This window comes from Carya illinoinensis, chromosome 11 (genome assembly GCF_018687715.1).
Source record: "Carya illinoinensis cultivar Pawnee chromosome 11, C.illinoinensisPawnee_v1, whole genome shotgun sequence".
NCBI classification, from domain to species: domain Eukaryota; kingdom Viridiplantae; phylum Streptophyta; class Magnoliopsida; order Fagales; family Juglandaceae; genus Carya; species Carya illinoinensis.
This window is the reverse complement of record NC_056762.1, coordinates 43149375-43165199: the sequence shown is the minus strand read 5'-3', so window position 1 is coordinate 43165199 and position 15825 is coordinate 43149375. Positions and strand designations below refer to the sequence as shown.

Genomic DNA, 15825 nt, shown 5'->3' with positions numbered 1-15825 from the left:
ATTTTTCTAACAGAAAATGCCAAAACAAACAGTGAATAATGAGACTTTAAAAAGCCTTTTCAGATTGAAGAGTGGAAACAAAAATTCACGGACGCTAACGTACTCTATAAGGATTCCGGAAAATGATTTTACGCTCGACCCCACACGCTGACGAACAGTTCTTATTCGGTTTAGATAATTCAGTCGGTGCTTAAGTAGTAGCAGAGCCAGAGAAAGTGAGTTCTGATTCGGGTCACCTAAGGAAAGAATCATGGACCCGAAGCTGATCCTTACGGTCTGTTTATTCTCAATCTCGGCAACTGCGATAGCCGACTACGTTAGACCTCAGCCTCGCAAAACCCTGGGTTTCTCGTGGAACCCAAAGCCCCCGAATTATCCCCAGCAGGTAACGTTGTTGTCATTTCTCTTCTTACTCCATTGCATAGTGGCACAGTTTCGGTTCCGATCTCATCCTTCTTTGAATTCTTGTTATACGTGTCGGATCGTGCTTAGTTTCTTTGTGTAACTTCGGCTTTAACTAGTTCGTCAGATTTTTTATTCTCAGCTTATTTATTTATTTATTTAAAAGTTATTATTAGGAGTAGAAAATCCAGAGGGTTTTAATCCGTGAAAAGAGTGTTTAATTGAAGACATCATCCGGTAATACAAATGAGAAGTAAATTATGAGACTTTTTGTTGTGATAAGTTATATTACAGAATTTGTATGATACTGCTTGCTTTTTTCGACTGTGAAACCATCCAGTGTTTGGACTAAATGTGCATGTCCATGATTATCTTATGGTATAGGTCCTTGGGTTTACAAACCCTTATTGGACTGACTTACCACCTCTATGTATAGTAGTCTTGTGAATATGGATTTGGAAAATCCTAAGTTCCCTGAATGTCATGGATGCAGTTAAATGATAAGTCTGTGTATTACGAACTTATTTTTATTCGAGTAGATGTAGTTATCTTTTGTGTTGACAAATAGCTTTTCCAAAGTCTTTTGTAGAGGAATGATTTTGCGAATTTCCAATGATGGTCCCTTGAGACATTTGATTTTTGGTGTATTCTTGCTCTTTTATTTCTTCCGTTTATTATCTCCGTATTTTTGTTTGGCTATGCTTGGCTTTTTTTTAACTACTTTTGTGTGCACATCCCTGTTATAGGTTCACATCTCTTTGGCTGGAGACAAGCACATGCGAGTGACATGGGTCACTGGTGATAAATCTTCTCCTTCAATTGTTGAGTATGGCACATCACCTGGGAGTTACAGTTCTATAGCCAATGGAGAAAGCACATCTTATACTTATCTATTCTATAGTTCAGGGAAGATACACCACACGGTCATCGGGCCTCTGGAACATAACACAACCTACTTTTACCGATGTGGAGGACAAGGACCTGACTTTCAGTTAAAGACCCCTCCAGCTCAATTTCCGGTTACTTTTGCTGTGGCAGGAGATCTGGGTCAAACTGGCTGGACCAAAACAACTCTAGATCACATTGACCAGTGCAAATATGATTTGCATCTACTTCCTGGGGACCTCTCATATGCTGATTATCTGCAACACCGATGGGACACCTTTGGTGAGCTGGTGCAGCCCCTTGCAAGTGCAAGGCCATGGATGGTTACAGAAGGGAACCATGAAGAGGAGAACATACCATTGCTGAAGGATGGGTTTGAATCGTATAATTCGAGATGGAAGATGCCTTTTGAGGAGAGTGGATCGAGTTCAAATCTTTATTATTCATTTGAAGTTGCAGGTGTTCATGTTATCATGCTCGGTTCATATGAAGATTATGATGAGCAGTCAGACCAGTACAGGTGGCTGAAGGTTAGTCATTTACATTTCTTTTGGTTCGGAAGGAACATTATTTTGTTACTTAATAGCCAAATTAAATCATAAAGAGTAGTCAATCTTTGATTATGAATAAGAGTAAAAATTCAACAGAGATGAATATTTGGGTTGAATAATCAAATAAATGGAAGGAGCTCTTTGCAACGAGCCTTACAATGTAATATGTTGGTTCTATATCCATTGCTGTATATCGTTACAATAATTATGTTTAGGCACGGCACTTTCGTACAGAAAATCCACACAGCAACTGTTTGGCTTTAGATAACTGTTGTAACTAGGTCCTGCTTAACTTTGGTAAAACTAGGGAATAAAGTGATAGGACCCGAACCTGCTACCTAGATATGTTCTCTGGCCATTGAGATCCCACTTAAAAAGATGTTCCCCCTACAAACACTAAGAAAAATTGTAGTCTTTGACAGGAGCATTTCCTAGGTTTAGGCTTTTAGCATGACTGACTGAAGCTTAATTTCATTGGGAAATTACCCCAGATTTGAGGCTAACCTCAAAATATGAGCACGCTTGAAAACTTAATTTTCCTATCATCATGTTATATTGGCATACACATACAATTTAAGATGCTTATCCAGTTCTTCCTGTTTTCTTCATTGTTTGAATATTTTCTCTGCCAATTCAATGCTTCATATGAAACAGTTAAAATTGGATTTTACTGTCACTCTTGTTCCATAGGTTGATCTCTCGAAAGTGGACCGGAAAAAGACACCTTGGCTGATCGTGCTATTTCATGTTCCTTGGTATAACAGTAACAAGGCTCATCAAGGTGAAGGTGACGATATGATGGTGGCCATGGAACCCTTGCTTTATGCTGCCAATGTGGATATGGTACTTGCTGGCCATGTTCATGCTTATGAACGCACGGTATGCTTTGACTGTTTAAGAATTCTTTATTATGTTATTGCAATTGGATTTTAACTTGCCGTGTTTTGTTCAACAGAAACGTGTCAAAACTGGAAGATTTGATCCTTGTGGCACTGTACACATAACCATTGGTGATGGAGGAAATAGAGAAGGTTTAGCTCACCGGTATATCCTTGCTATAACAAAATTTCTCGTTCTGTAGTTCACATGGGCAAATATACTCACATAAACGGAATGTTTGACTTGATCTTATGCACATAAGGAACAAATTTGATCCTGTTTACATATTTTGGACATCTTTAATCCATTATCTTCTCAGAACTATAACTGGCTGCTAAATGAGCCCCATTTAGAGGTGGTACATTTTAAATATATTTACTCTTCATTTTGTTGCATAAAAGGGACGTTTGTTTTTCTGAGAGGGCGTCTCCTTTAGAAACTAGCGGGTTTAAAAAATCAGTTGGTGATTATCAGACTTGCAAGCTGAGATTTTCACAATTTTGATATTATGTTTAAGAGAATGTATTTCCAATTCTTTGCAGTAAATACAATATTGTGGATGAGACATTCATTGCAGTTGTTGGAAGCCTGGTTTTTAGGGAATAAATGTGGTGTTTATTTTGTTTATAACTCCTTGATAAGAGGCGTGGATCTCATTGAATTCTTGTAAATTGATAGGTATGTAGACCCACAGCCTGAGTGGTCAGTCTTTCGAGAAGCAAGTTTTGGTCATGGTGAGTTGAAGATCATGAATTCAACTCATGCTTTCTGGAGCTGGCATCGGAATGATGACGACGAACCTGTAAGGTCTGATCAGGTCTGGATAACGTCACTCATCAGTTCAGGTTGCGTTGCTGAGAAGAAAAACGAACTAAGGAAAATACTTATGGCACCTTAGAAGTTTGTTATGCTCTCTAGTGCTTGCTCACTATATAGGAACGGGGTTTCTCTTTGCAAAGGAGCCCTTATAAATATTGGATTTTACAGTCCAAGAATTATGCAAGTCCATTATCTGGCTGGCTGCTTTAATCGGTGGAATACATTCACTGATTTCAAGCAGCCGCTAGTCATGTATGTATTTTACCAAGAATTCACTATGTTGTTAGTAGATTTACCATAAATTCTAGCCTTGTATGATGTGAATTTCAAGTTTTTCGTTTTATGGTACCACTGGTGTTTGTTACTTCTGTTGGATGTTTGTACTTTTATCGCCGTTATAAAAGAATCTTTTGATTGAAAAATAACTAAAATTCTCAATAAGTTAACCCTAAAATAATAATCCGTTTCAAAAAACTGCAAAAGGTCGAATTCCTAGGAGCACAATTCTACACCTTAGTCTCCGAAGGCAGTCACAAAGGGAATCTGTTGGTTTTTTATAGGTAATGACATGAGTTTGGGTGGTGGAGAGATGCTCTCATAATGTTGATGTGTCCAGTCAGGGTGGCAGTAATCCCAAAACATATTGCAGAGGACTTGAGATGAATCCAACAATATCATTTAGGCATCAGACAATAGACCAATCAATTCTTCTTGCAGCCTGCTGTCTGTTTGGAGAAGAACGACTGTCCTCAAGAGCTCGTTTAAAATGTCCTAGAAACTCATCCAAGCATCTTTGCACTTGTATCTTCCTTCAATAAGTTAGACTCCTGTTCCTGCTCTCTCTTCGCCCTCCAAAGTATTATTTGCTCATTATTGAACAAAATCGGGACACAAGGTACCAGATCCTGAATTTATCAGAGAAGGAAAACCACAATTATATAAGCTTGGAGTAGAAACTCACAACTCCCTCCAAAGAGCCTCATGAATTTCATAAAATTATTTGAAGATACGGCGTCATACCTTTAATTTCAAACCTATTTTTTTGCAATCGCTGGTACCAACATGGGTACAGTCTAGTCTCACCACCTCTTCCGTCTCCAAAGCTTCCCTCACTCTCGCCACAACATTCATATATACGCCGTTCCTAGCTGCAGCAAAAATCATCCAATAATGATTGAGGTTATAGAGTCATGTCTCCATGCAATTTATCTCTCATTTTTCAATCATTAGTCGCGAGAAGAAAGAATTACACTAATCCATCTATAGCCATCAAGCCTTATCTTCACTCACTAAGTTTCATTAGCGGGGGAGAATTCAGTCCCCTGTTTCTCATTTCCTTCGTTTCTTCAAATGTTAACCCATCAGCAACATTCTTCACAAGCTTTGGATATATAGGTGCATAGGGCTTCCACAGCATTAGAGGAATAACTGGCCGATTATTTGGATCATAGTTTCGACCCCGGTATAAAAGAAGGATGTTAAGGTGCTGGTAAATAACCTTCCCACCAGATTTGTCCTACAGACAAACTACTATCTACATTATTGAAAACCAAAAATGGGAAATCCTTCAATAAGTGCAGATGGATAGTGAATAAAGTTAAACCTCAAGGTGAAAGCAAACATTATCCATATCAAGGGTTGGCACACCCAAGCACTTGATCCTCACAGCTTCAGCCCTTTTCCAATGGTTGTGGATGTCATCCAGCATATTGTGAGTAACTCCCCCCTTCCCTAACACAACAACAAAATTATTGGTACATTCATACATTTTTATTAAATATGAAATTTTTTTTGCGTGTGCAATGTGAATTACACTGGTTCCTAGTCTACAAAAGGCATACCACGTTCTCACACTCTTTGTTATCTTGCAATTTTATTTTATTTTTTTGGCTTTATTATCTTGCATTTAATGATTGATAAATAAGCCTAAATCCCGAGTAAACCCACTTACACCAAAGCTCAAAAATCCTTGAAATCCTTGCCTCCTCTCTACCAGAGGTCTCTCAATGCTCACCCCAAGCCAGTGCCATTTTCTGTATTTAGGCATTTAACATATTAAAAAAAGCAAAATGACACATTTTTAATACCGTAATCTCCCAAAATAACACATTTTCAATGCCATCCACTCCCAAGAAGAAACGCTTTTCCTTACCCGTATCTCTCAAAATCAAGTAGATGATCAAGAACTACAGACATTTCCAAAGAAGACGCTAAGAGCAAACCGAACAAAAAACAAATGTAACTAGTTTTAGATTCATAATTTGGGATGGAAAATTACCCAGATTGATTTGGCTAGCACAATCACTATGACGGTAATTTTCCACGAGCTCTGCAACTTCCTCCTCCGTAAGCGGGTCACCAAGAACCCGACTCCTCGCCTGCGCGACGCTTTCTGGGTCTACTTGCTGTTGGGCCGGGGCGGAGGTCCCTGTCCATCTACGGTCGAGCCGGCCGGGACCGAACGGAGAGAACCTCGGGGGTTCTCGGAATCCGATGGGTTCGACGGACGGGTTTGTCTCAGAGTAGGAGTATCTGAAGTCGAAGGGAAGGTCCGACTTGAGGGGCCGGTTCAAGGTCGGGTCTTTCGCGTGACTTGGATCTTTCTTATTGGTTTTCTTGAGTTTTGGGGGTTTAGAAGATGGCGAAAATGGAGGGTCGTAGGGGTCTCTGGATAGGAATTGGCTTAAGAAGCGAGAAAAACAGAGAAAATATTTCTTGGGAGGTATGGTTAGGGTTTGAATTTGAAGCGCCATGCGAAGACACTTGAGTATTGAAGGTTTTGTGCTACACAGCACTCTCAGGGATCTACGGACCGTGACCTGGTTCTGGCAATGAAATGAGTGGGGTGGAAAGAGTTAAAAATAAAAATATGGAAAATATTAAGCGGGGTTTACCGCTGGCCAATTTTTATTTTTTTTATTTTTTTAATGATTAAAAAAATTATTTAATATTAATATAAATTTTTTATATTTTTTTAAAATATTTAAAAGTATTAAAAAATAATTTTAAATAAAAACCTTTTTTTAAGCTTAAACGATGACTCCCAATGGGAGCCACCAATTATAAGTGTAGCATTGTCCTAAAAATATTATCTTAAATTGTGTCAATAAAATTGATTTTATTAATCAGTTAAAATATTTCCCTAATCAAATTTACCAATTTTTAACAATGACAAAAGCAAATTACCATATACTACCTTGTAATTTTCGTATTTACGTGAAGACAAATCTAAACTAAATACAAGTTTATTTAAAAGTCTATTCTACTCTTTTTTTTTTTTAATACCACATATTATATATAATTTTTTTATTTAATATATAGTGTATAAATAATAAATAAAAGAATAAATATCAAACATATGAAATATTGACGATGAATAAAATAATTCTTTTAATTTTATAAAAATAAAATAAATAAAAACATATTTATAATATGTGGCATAAAAATAGTAAAAAAAAAATTATTTAAAAATAAAATAAAAATTCCTATTGACATGAATCATGAACTTTTGGCCACCTAAATCCCACGCGGGAGAAGGTCCACGGAAAAATGGAAAATGCTCGACTGCTTGAGCATCCCGCTTGCAATTCCCGTTAATATGGCATCTTGGTGGCTGACTTAATATTATAAATTATTTTATTACTATTTATAAAATTTTTATATCATTTCATTTTTAAATTAGAAAACTTTGTATGCCGTCCACACTTAAAAATTAAAAAACAGCTGGTCAATTTCTTTTTTACTTAATAATTAAAAAAATAATTTTAAATATATTGTTGTATTTTTTATTTTTTAAAAATATTTAAATTTATTTTTTAAAGAAAAAAGAAAGAAAGTAGGGGTCACCTTGAGCAGCAAAGTAGCACTGTAGTACCACTTTTTCTAAATATTCAAGAATAGTTGATGATGAAACCTTATTGAAGATTAGTAATATTATTTATGAGATTGATTTTTCTCAATTATTTATGTGTTTACTAATTTATTGTTCTTACTTTATATTAATTGAGAGAGAGAAGATTCTTGATATAAGTTTAATCATATTTTTCTTTTGATATAGAAAAATCTTAATCAATTGAAAGCTAGATTTATAATTTCTTAAAGAATAAAATCTAATATATTTTGTGATTTATTTCAACAGATATAACTTACAATCCGAACCCTTTCACAAAACTTTTGTACATTACCATAAATATTACTATGTCATCTGATCAATCAAGGAAGCTATCTACATTTATACTATGTATAACTTTTTATTTTAAATATTTTTTCTAAAAAAAACGTATATATATTTATTAATATTTATTTATTTTTATTAATATTTACTTTTGAATCATTAAAAAAATAAAATTATACAATTGGTCAAATTTAGCAGCACAATCATCGTACCACTAGGTGTCATTTGAATAGTGAGTTGAACAAAATATTATTAGAATATTATTTTTTAATATTATTATTATTTTTAAAATTTGAAAAAGTTGAATAATTTATTATATTTTGTACAAAAATTTAAAAAAATTATAATAATGAAATGAGATTAGATGAAATGAGATAAAATACTTTCACTATCTAAACGGGACTAAGCATTTTCCATTGAATAGAAAATTCATGGGGGCTCCCAACAGTGGTTTTTTTTTTTTTTTTTAAATCCTGTGGTTAAGAAAGTATTTTTTAATAATATTGTAAATTTTTTTTGTTTTTAAATATTTAAAAGTGTTAAAAAATGCATGAAAAAAAAAAGACAAAAAATGTCTTTCACTCCAGATACCTCATTCGCATTAAAAAAATAAAAAATAAATAAAAATAAATAAAATAAAATAAAAACAGAGAGAAATTAAGACAAAAAAAGAAAAAAAAAAAATCCGTTTCCTTTCGGCTTCCGTGAGCCTATTTAGGCACTGGGCAGTCCACTCTCATGTGCCTTTTGTATCTCTTGTTTCTTTCTCTCAACCAAGCTTCACACCATAGACACCCAAAACATGAATATTTTCCTGGCAATCTTCCTCTTCCTGATGCCCATCTTCCTTGTCATTTCATGGGGAAGAAGATTATCAAAGAGACTGCCTCCAGGGTCACTAGGAATACCCCTTATCGGTGAAAGTATAGGACTTCTTCGAGCCATGCGTGCCAACACTGCAGAAAAATGTCTAGAAGAAAGAATCGCAAAGTATGGTCCAATATCAAAGCTAAGTCTCTTCGGCAAACCAACAGTGTTCGTTTCCGGACAGGCTGCAAACAAGTTTGTTTTTACCAGACATAGCAGCGCAATTTCTAACAGGCAAAATCAATCTCTTCGGATGATTTTGGGTGAACGGAATATAATTGAACTGAACGTTGAAGATCACAAGCGCGTCAGAGGCGCACTTGTATCGTTCTTAAAACCTGAATCATTAAAGCAGTATGTGGGAAAAATGGATGTAGAAGTCAGGAAGCACTTTGAGATGCATTGGCAAGGCAAGCAACAAGTCAAGGTATGCTGATTGCAACCAAAACTTCATTAAATTTATTTTGTAGTCCATGAAGTAGACGTTTTGTATGGCTGATAGGTATTGCCCCTCGCGAAGACCCTAACGTTTGACATAATTTGCTCTCTTCTATTCGGGGCTTGAACGAGGAGGTCGGAGAGAGGCATTTGTGTCTTGCTTTCAAGAGATGACAGAAGGGATGTGGTCTGTTCCACTCAACTTGCCCTTCACACGCTACAACCGTGGCCTCAGAGCAAGTGCAAGAGTTTAGAACATGCTCAAAGACCTCATAGGTGAGAAGAGAGTAGAACTTGAGCATAAGGCTGCTTCTCCTCACCAAGACCTCATCTCTTGCCTGCTCGGCATCCGCAATGAGGACAATGAAGAAGCACTTACTGTGGATGAGATTGTACACAATGTTATGGTCGTCATGGTTGCAGGATTTGATACTTCATCTGTGCTGATAACTTTTATAATCAGGCTTCTAGCCAACGAACCAGCTGTTTATGCATCTGTTGTTCAAGGTATACATAAAACTCTTCCCCCTTTGTCTCTCTCATACAATTTTAAAAGCGAGATCAATTTGAATGCGTGGAGACGAATAACACCGTAACTTCATTCACCATTAAGCAAATCAAATAAGAGAAATGGTCTAAAATGGTCCAGTTATGTAGAATATTGCTCACATGAGACGCGTGAGTGAGCTGCTGATTAAATTTTGCAGAGCAAGAAGAGATAGCTAAAAGCAAGCCCTCCGGAGAGTTCCTAACCTGGGAAGACTTAGCCAAAATGAAGTACACCTGGAGAGTAGCAATGGAAACATTGAGAATGGTTCCTCCTGTATTTGGTGGCTTCAGGACCGCCCTGAAAGATATTGAGTTTGGTGGATATCTAATCCCTAAAGGGTGGCAAGTGAGTGAAATCCCATTTCTAGATTTTACTCTGGTCTTGATCTCTTCTTTGCTGTTCCAATATAGATTTCTCATATATAATTATAGAACTGAAGCCCCTCTGTTTGTGACATTCAAATATTTTGGACTACAACAATAACCCATATGGACGGTAGCATATTCCCAGAACCATCAAAGTTCGATCCAAGTAGATTTGAAAACCAATCTGTCCTGCCCTACTCTTTCGTTGCATTTGGAGGAGGTCAGAGAATATGTCCAGGATACGAGTTTGCAAGAATCGAAACTCTTGTCACAATTCATCATCTGGTGACTCAGTTCACATGGAAGCTGCGTGCCGACAATTCCTTCTGTAGGGATCCCACACCAATACCAACTCAAGGACTCCCTATCCAACTAATGCCAAAGAAGCTATGTTAGCTCCATGAGATATCTAGTTTGGTAATAATAATAATGTTTTTCTTATATAGCTGTACAAGATCTTCATTATAATAATGCTTTTCTTACATAGCTCTACATGATCTTAGTGTTGGAACTGCCTTCATGCTTGTCTTAGACAGCATTTTTGTTATGCATCCTAGTTGCACAATGAGAATACTATATTGCAAAAACAGCTGAAATATATAATTGAGTTCGACCACAGATTAGAATGAAGTCCAAACTGGTAAAATTACAGCATCAAACCAGCAGTTTCCACACGACTAAGTTGTACTAAAATAAAGCCCAAACTTGAATAACTTGAGTTCTGAATACAACATCCCATGAGATCGAGGACAATGCAGGATCAAAGTGGAAGCTTCTGTACCCATGATTGTTTGTATCTTGACCAATCACATTCCTCTCTAAACTTTGTTAAGGTAAATTGAAGGGGAAACATAATATATAAGAAAACTCCAGATGACTAGAAAGAAAGATTTAAAAAAAAAAAAAAAAACATCCTTTGGACGTATCTATTCTGGGTTGTGCATTTGAGGAAGTGTGTGAAACTCAACAATCATTCTAGTTCATTTTGTTTGTGGTTACTTGAAGGTCTTGGTGTTTTCATAGGAATGAAAATGCTGAAGGTTGTGATTGCTGACAATCTAGAATTATATTGGCTGCATTTTTTCAACATCCTAATCGTCTTCGATGATTGTACTGGTTGATCTTTTTTGCCAAAAACTCTGAAAAGATAATGTACTTTGCAATTCATATTGAGGCTTAAAAGTTATTGCGAATCGCAATTTTTACACACGGCGATAATGTTTTTGTTTTCTTTCCGAGTTTCGCTACTCATCATTCCCACACACCAAACTTAGTTTAATTTTTTTAATTTTTTTTAATTTTTTTTTGTTTTATTCTTCATAAATTAATTGGATTTTTCTACTCATCATCCATACACTACACATATGGTAAGAGAAAAAAATAAAAAATAAAAAATGATGTACAGTGTGTGGTATGGGAATGATGAATAGATTTTTTCTTTCCAAAGAGGATGGTGCTCCATACTTAATTAAAAAATACTCACTTATAGCAGAAGAAAACCATGGTTACCCTATGGTGATAATGTTGCAATATGTATCTTTGTTAAGCCATGAGCAGTTGTTGATCATTTAACCATTGTGTGTTCAAGTATTGTGGAACTCAACTTTGAATGCTATAGATAGGTAAACTCGGTTCTTGATAAATGTACAGTTATGGGAAACTTCCGTGTGAGTACAATATGTATTTGATTCTTCCAGTGCTAATGGCACTTGGATTTTCAGCCATGAGCAGTTGTTGATCATTTAACCATTGTGTGTTCAAGTATTGTGGAACTCAACTTTGAATGCCATAGATTGGTAAACTTAGTTCTTGATAAATGTACACTTATGGGAAACTTCCGTGTGAGTACAATATGTTTTCGAGTCTTCCAGTGCTAATGGCATTTGGGTTTTTTTTGCAGTTCTCTCATGACTGGGTTTCTTGTGTACAAAATTACAACCGATAGCAACTATATTCCACCCCCAAGGCCGATTGATGGTGTTGTGGATTTCTTTCTTATACTGTTAACTGCAATGGGATCACATCTTAGAAATTGAAAGAAAACCTGGTTTCAGGACAAGTTCACTGTTCCTTTGTTCTTATTTCTCATTTTTCCTATGGCCCTTCTCCTTTGTGATTGTTATAGAGTTGTTGACCAACGCCACGGAAGCCCAGACCTCTTTTACCAATCCCTTGAGGAGAAATGCTCCTATAGATGGCACTAGAAACAATTGCCAATTCCGTCGTGGTTCTTGTGCATGATACGTGAATAAGCTTGTTCCTAATAACCTGGAAACAAGAGTCTTCCATATCACATTGAAATTTGGAAACATGTATTAAAATAAAACTTTTGGCCGTATTCTCCATGGAATCACAATTTTGAGATGCCCTTATGTCGTTAAAATATGTGAATGTAATCTTTTATAATATTCTTTACTGATATCATGTCGAGCAAAGTTGGTCAACAAGCAAGATATACCCTGCTTAATCGCATCCACTTGCACCCATACAAACCCAAACCTTCCCAAAACTAATAAGAAAGGCCAAAGGTGGGGCTTTTAGTGCCAATAAACAATCATTCACATAAACAATAGAATTTGTCTCATGCTTTTGACTTTAAAGATTCCAATAACCATGAGGTATATGTTGTCATCTGATCAACCAAGCATGTAGCTCCTTTCCTTGTGACACACAATGTTTTCCAATTTTTAAATGAGTGATCACAATAATGTCATCCTTGTTTGTTGTTTATCTTTCCAAAGAAGAGGTCAGTGGTTTACAACCCAAAAGAAGACAAAAGAAATAATACAAAAACAGAAAAGATAAATAAAGACAAAAAAATGAAAAAGAAATCCAGTTCCTTCTGTGAGCCTATTTAGGTATAGCTCACTCTCATGGGTCTTTTGTATCTCCTATTTCTTTCTCTCAATCAAGTCAACCTCCCCTCACCCCGGCAACCAAGCTTCAAAACACCATAAACACCCAAAACAATGAATGTTATCTTGGCTATTTGTTAGGAGAAATATCAACAGTAACTTGGAATAACCAAATCAATTATCAAACAGTAGAAATAATTATCTCTCACTTTGTGTGAATCTGATAGGAAGTAATTTAATAGAAAATAATCTAAAGCAAAATCACACACATACAAAGAGCTAAGAATTTTTACGTGGAAAACCCTTCAATGCAAAGAAAAAAACCACGGGACCTAAACTCTTCCACTATCAACAATGATGTGTATACAAATTTTCTCTCTAGATAACACTAGAGGCATACAATTAACAATAATCTCAAGAAAACACTTTCTTGACAATCAAACAGTGTAATACAAGAGATTTCACTAAAGAAGATGCGTTACTATTTATGACTTCAAACATCAGAAAGAATGCTCTAAATCAGATCTCCACCGTTCAGATTGTAGAACCTTGAGTCGTGAACGTGTCTGCAAAATTTCAGCTTGATTGAACGACAGGCAACGCCAATCGGAAGGTATGATGGAAACTGTACGGGCTATTCTGTTTTTGGCAGCCTCTGTCTTCTTCTTCTCACACGATTTTCTCCCTTTATTTTTGTTTTTTCAAACACTCTCTATTTTACTAAGGGAAAAATCTAATTGCAAACATAACTGTACACTAATATGTATACCAATTTAATATAATTAATCAAAAAATGGATTTGATTAAAAATCGTGCTAAATTAAATTTTGAATATGAAAGAATCAGTATTGGTACACAAATTAATACGCGATTTTGCTTATACGTAGCAAAACTCTTTACTAATAGGAGCACCACTCAAGCTTTAATAAACCTAATTAAATTGGGCCTAAGTTCTCTCTCCATGTGGACTTAATAGACCCACATAGGCCATCCTCCATATAGGAACCCACACAACACTATTTTCCTCTTCCTAAGGCCCATCTTCCTTCTCCATGAAGAAGATCATCAAAAAGACTACATCTAGGGTCACTAGGAATACCCTTTATTGGCCAAAGCATAAGCCTTCTTCAAGCCATGCTTCCCAACACTGCAGAAAATGGCTAGAAGCAAGAATCAGAAAGTATGGTCCAATATCGAAGCTAAGCCTCTTCGGCAAACCAACAATGTTCATTTGTGGGCAGGCTGCAAACAAGTTTTTATTCACCAGTGATAGCAGCACAATTTCTAACCGGCAAACTCAATCTATTCGGATGATTTTGGGCGACTAGAGTATATTCAAGCTGAATCCTGAAGATCACAAGCGTGTTAGAAGCGCACTTGTATCATTCTTAAAACCTGAATCATTATGTGGGGAAAATGGATAAAGAAGTCAGGAGGCACCTTGAGATCCATTGGCAACGTAAACAACAAGTCAAGGTATGAAATACTTATTGAATGTGGCTTATAAATGTGTTATTTCTCACTCAATAGATTGGTCCTTTTCCATAACGTCATTATCTTTCTTAGCTCAGCCAAAAAAAAAAAGGGAAAAATTCCATACTACAAACAGTAAATGGCCTTTTACAAGAGAAGTGTACTGAAATCTGAACATGGCTTACTTTAGAATTTCCTCTGCTTATGAGATATTTAATATATATATGTATATATATTTATATAGATGTGTGCGCGCGCAAGTGATTTCACAATTTTGTAGTCCCTAAAGTACACGTTATGTCTTGCTTAAAGGTGTTGCCCTTAGCGAAGACCCTCACATTTTACATAATTTGTTCCATTTTATTCGAGCTTGAGCGAGGAGGTCGAAGAGAGGCATTTGTGGCTTGCTTCCAAGAGATGATAGAAGGAATGTGGTCGGTCCCAATCAACTTGCCCTTCACATGCTACAACTGCAGCCTGAGAGCAAGCGCAAGAGTACAGAACATGCTCAAGGACGTCATACGTGAGAAGAGAGTAGAACTTGAGCGTAAGGCTGCTTCTCCTCGCCAAGACCTCATCACTTGCCTGCTTAGCATCCGCAATGAGGACAATGAAGAAGCACTTGCTGTGGATGAGATTGTACACAATGTTATTTATGGTCGTCATGGTTGCAGGATTTGATACCTCATCTGTGCCGATAACTTTTATAATCGGGCTTCTGGCCAACGAACCAGCTGTTTATGCATCTGTTGTTCAAGGTATACATAAAACTCTCCCCCCTCTGTCTCTCTCATACAATTTTAAAAGCGAGATCAATTTGAATGCGTGGAGACGAACAACACCGTAACTTCATTCACCATTAAGCAAATCAAATAAGAGAAATGGTCTAAAATGGTCCAGTTATGTAGAATATTGCTCATATGAGACACGAGTGAAGTCCCTCTATTTGTGACATTCAGATATTCTGGACTACTCCAATAACCCAAATGGACGGTAGTATATTCCCAGAACCATCGAAGTTCGATCCAAGAAAGCCAGACAGTTCCACCCTACTCGCTCGTTGCATTCGGAGGACGTCAGCGAATATGTCCGGGATACGAGTTGGCAAGAATCGAAACTCTTGTCACAATTCATCATCTGGTGACTCAGTTCACGTGGAAGCTATGTGCAGACAATTCTTTCAGCAGGGATCCGATGCCAGTACCAACTCAAGGACTGCCGATCCAACTTGTGCCAAAGAAATAACTATATTAGCTCTACGAGATCGCTAGTATTGTAACTAGAATAATGCCTGTCTTACATACCTCTGTAGGATCTTTAGTACTGGAACTAGTTTCGTGCTTGTCTTTTACAACATTATTGTTATGCATCCTGGTTGCATAATGAGAGTACGCTGTTGCAAAATTAGCTCAAATATACAATCAAGTTCAACTAATGACTAGAATAAAGTCCAAACTCGTAAAATCACAGCAACAAACCAGCAGTTTCCACCTTGCACTAAAATAAAGCCCAAACTCAACTTGAGTTCCAAATACAACGTCCCATAAGACCAAGGACACTGCGGGAA

The 15825-nt window shown here is 36.5% G+C and overlaps 3 protein-coding genes and 1 pseudogene across 4 annotated transcripts; 3 read left to right on the top strand and 1 right to left on the bottom strand.

Moving 5' to 3' along the window:
- Positions 1-79: 79 nt before the first annotated feature.
- Positions 80-3900, top strand: LOC122281136 (purple acid phosphatase 18). Its single transcript, XM_043092418.1, has 5 exons — positions 80-385; positions 1149-1817; positions 2529-2717; positions 2794-2882; positions 3396-3900. Exons 1-5 carry the CDS (start codon positions 251-253, stop codon positions 3613-3615), a joined length of 1302 nt encoding a protein of 433 aa, XP_042948352.1. The 5' UTR covers positions 80-250; the 3' UTR covers positions 3616-3900.
- A 44-nt stretch (positions 3901-3944) lies between these two features.
- LOC122281137 (CRS2-associated factor 2, mitochondrial) lies at positions 3945-6372 on the bottom strand. Its single transcript, XM_043092419.1, has 5 exons — positions 5815-6372; positions 5140-5267; positions 4827-5052; positions 4557-4684; positions 3945-4441 (listed from the first exon to the last, which is right to left on the bottom strand). The coding sequence occupies exons 1-5, from the start codon at positions 6287-6289 to the stop codon at positions 4316-4318; spliced, it is 1083 nt and encodes a 360-aa protein (XP_042948353.1). The 5' UTR covers positions 6290-6372; the 3' UTR covers positions 3945-4315.
- A 2076-nt stretch (positions 6373-8448) lies between these two features.
- LOC122281484 lies at positions 8449-15693 on the top strand (annotated as a pseudogene).
- Positions 13678-15210, top strand: LOC122281485 (cytochrome P450 716B1-like). Of its 2 annotated transcripts, none has more exons than XM_043092993.1 (2): positions 13678-14261; positions 14628-15210. In XM_043092993.1, exons 1-2 carry the CDS (start codon positions 14202-14204, stop codon positions 14937-14939), a joined length of 372 nt encoding a protein of 123 aa, XP_042948927.1. In that variant the 5' UTR covers positions 13678-14201; the 3' UTR covers positions 14940-15210. The 2 variants fall into 2 exon arrangements, with proteins under 2 accessions (XP_042948927.1, XP_042948926.1); XM_043092992.1 differs by having other exon boundaries at positions 13692-14261; positions 14571-15210.
- Positions 15694-15825: the final 132 nt, after the last annotated feature.

What these genes read in the sequence shown, in the direction of transcription:
- LOC122281136 (XM_043092418.1), top strand. Translation starts at nt 251, where the DNA reads ATGGACCCGAAGCTGATCCTTACGGTCTGTTTATTCTCAATCTCGGCA. An exon ending in ACCAGTACAGGTGGCTGAAG is followed by an intron (nt 1,818 to 2,528) that starts GTTAGTCATTTA and finishes CTTGTTCCATAG; the next exon opens with GTTGATCTCTCGAAAGTGGA. An exon ending in AGAGAAGGTTTAGCTCACCG is followed by an intron (nt 2,883 to 3,395) that starts GTATATCCTTGC and finishes GTAAATTGATAG; the next exon opens with GTATGTAGACCCACAGCCTG.
- LOC122281137 (XM_043092419.1), bottom strand. Translation starts at nt 6,289, where the DNA reads ATGGCGCTTCAAATTCAAACCCTAACCATACCTCCCAAGAAATATTTT. An exon ending in TGCTAGCCAAATCAATCTGG is followed by an intron (nt 5,268 to 5,814) that starts GTAATTTTCCAT and finishes TTGTTGTGTTAG; the next exon opens with GGAAGGGGGGAGTTACTCAC. An exon ending in ATGTTTGCTTTCACCTTGAG is followed by an intron (nt 5,053 to 5,139) that starts GTTTAACTTTAT and finishes GTTTGTCTGTAG; the next exon opens with GACAAATCTGGTGGGAAGGT.
- LOC122281485 (XM_043092992.1), top strand. Translation starts at nt 14,202, where the DNA reads ATGGATAAAGAAGTCAGGAGGCACCTTGAGATCCATTGGCAACGTAAA. An exon ending in AACGTAAACAACAAGTCAAG is followed by an intron (nt 14,262 to 14,570) that starts GTATGAAATACT and finishes TCTTGCTTAAAG; the next exon opens with GTGTTGCCCTTAGCGAAGAC.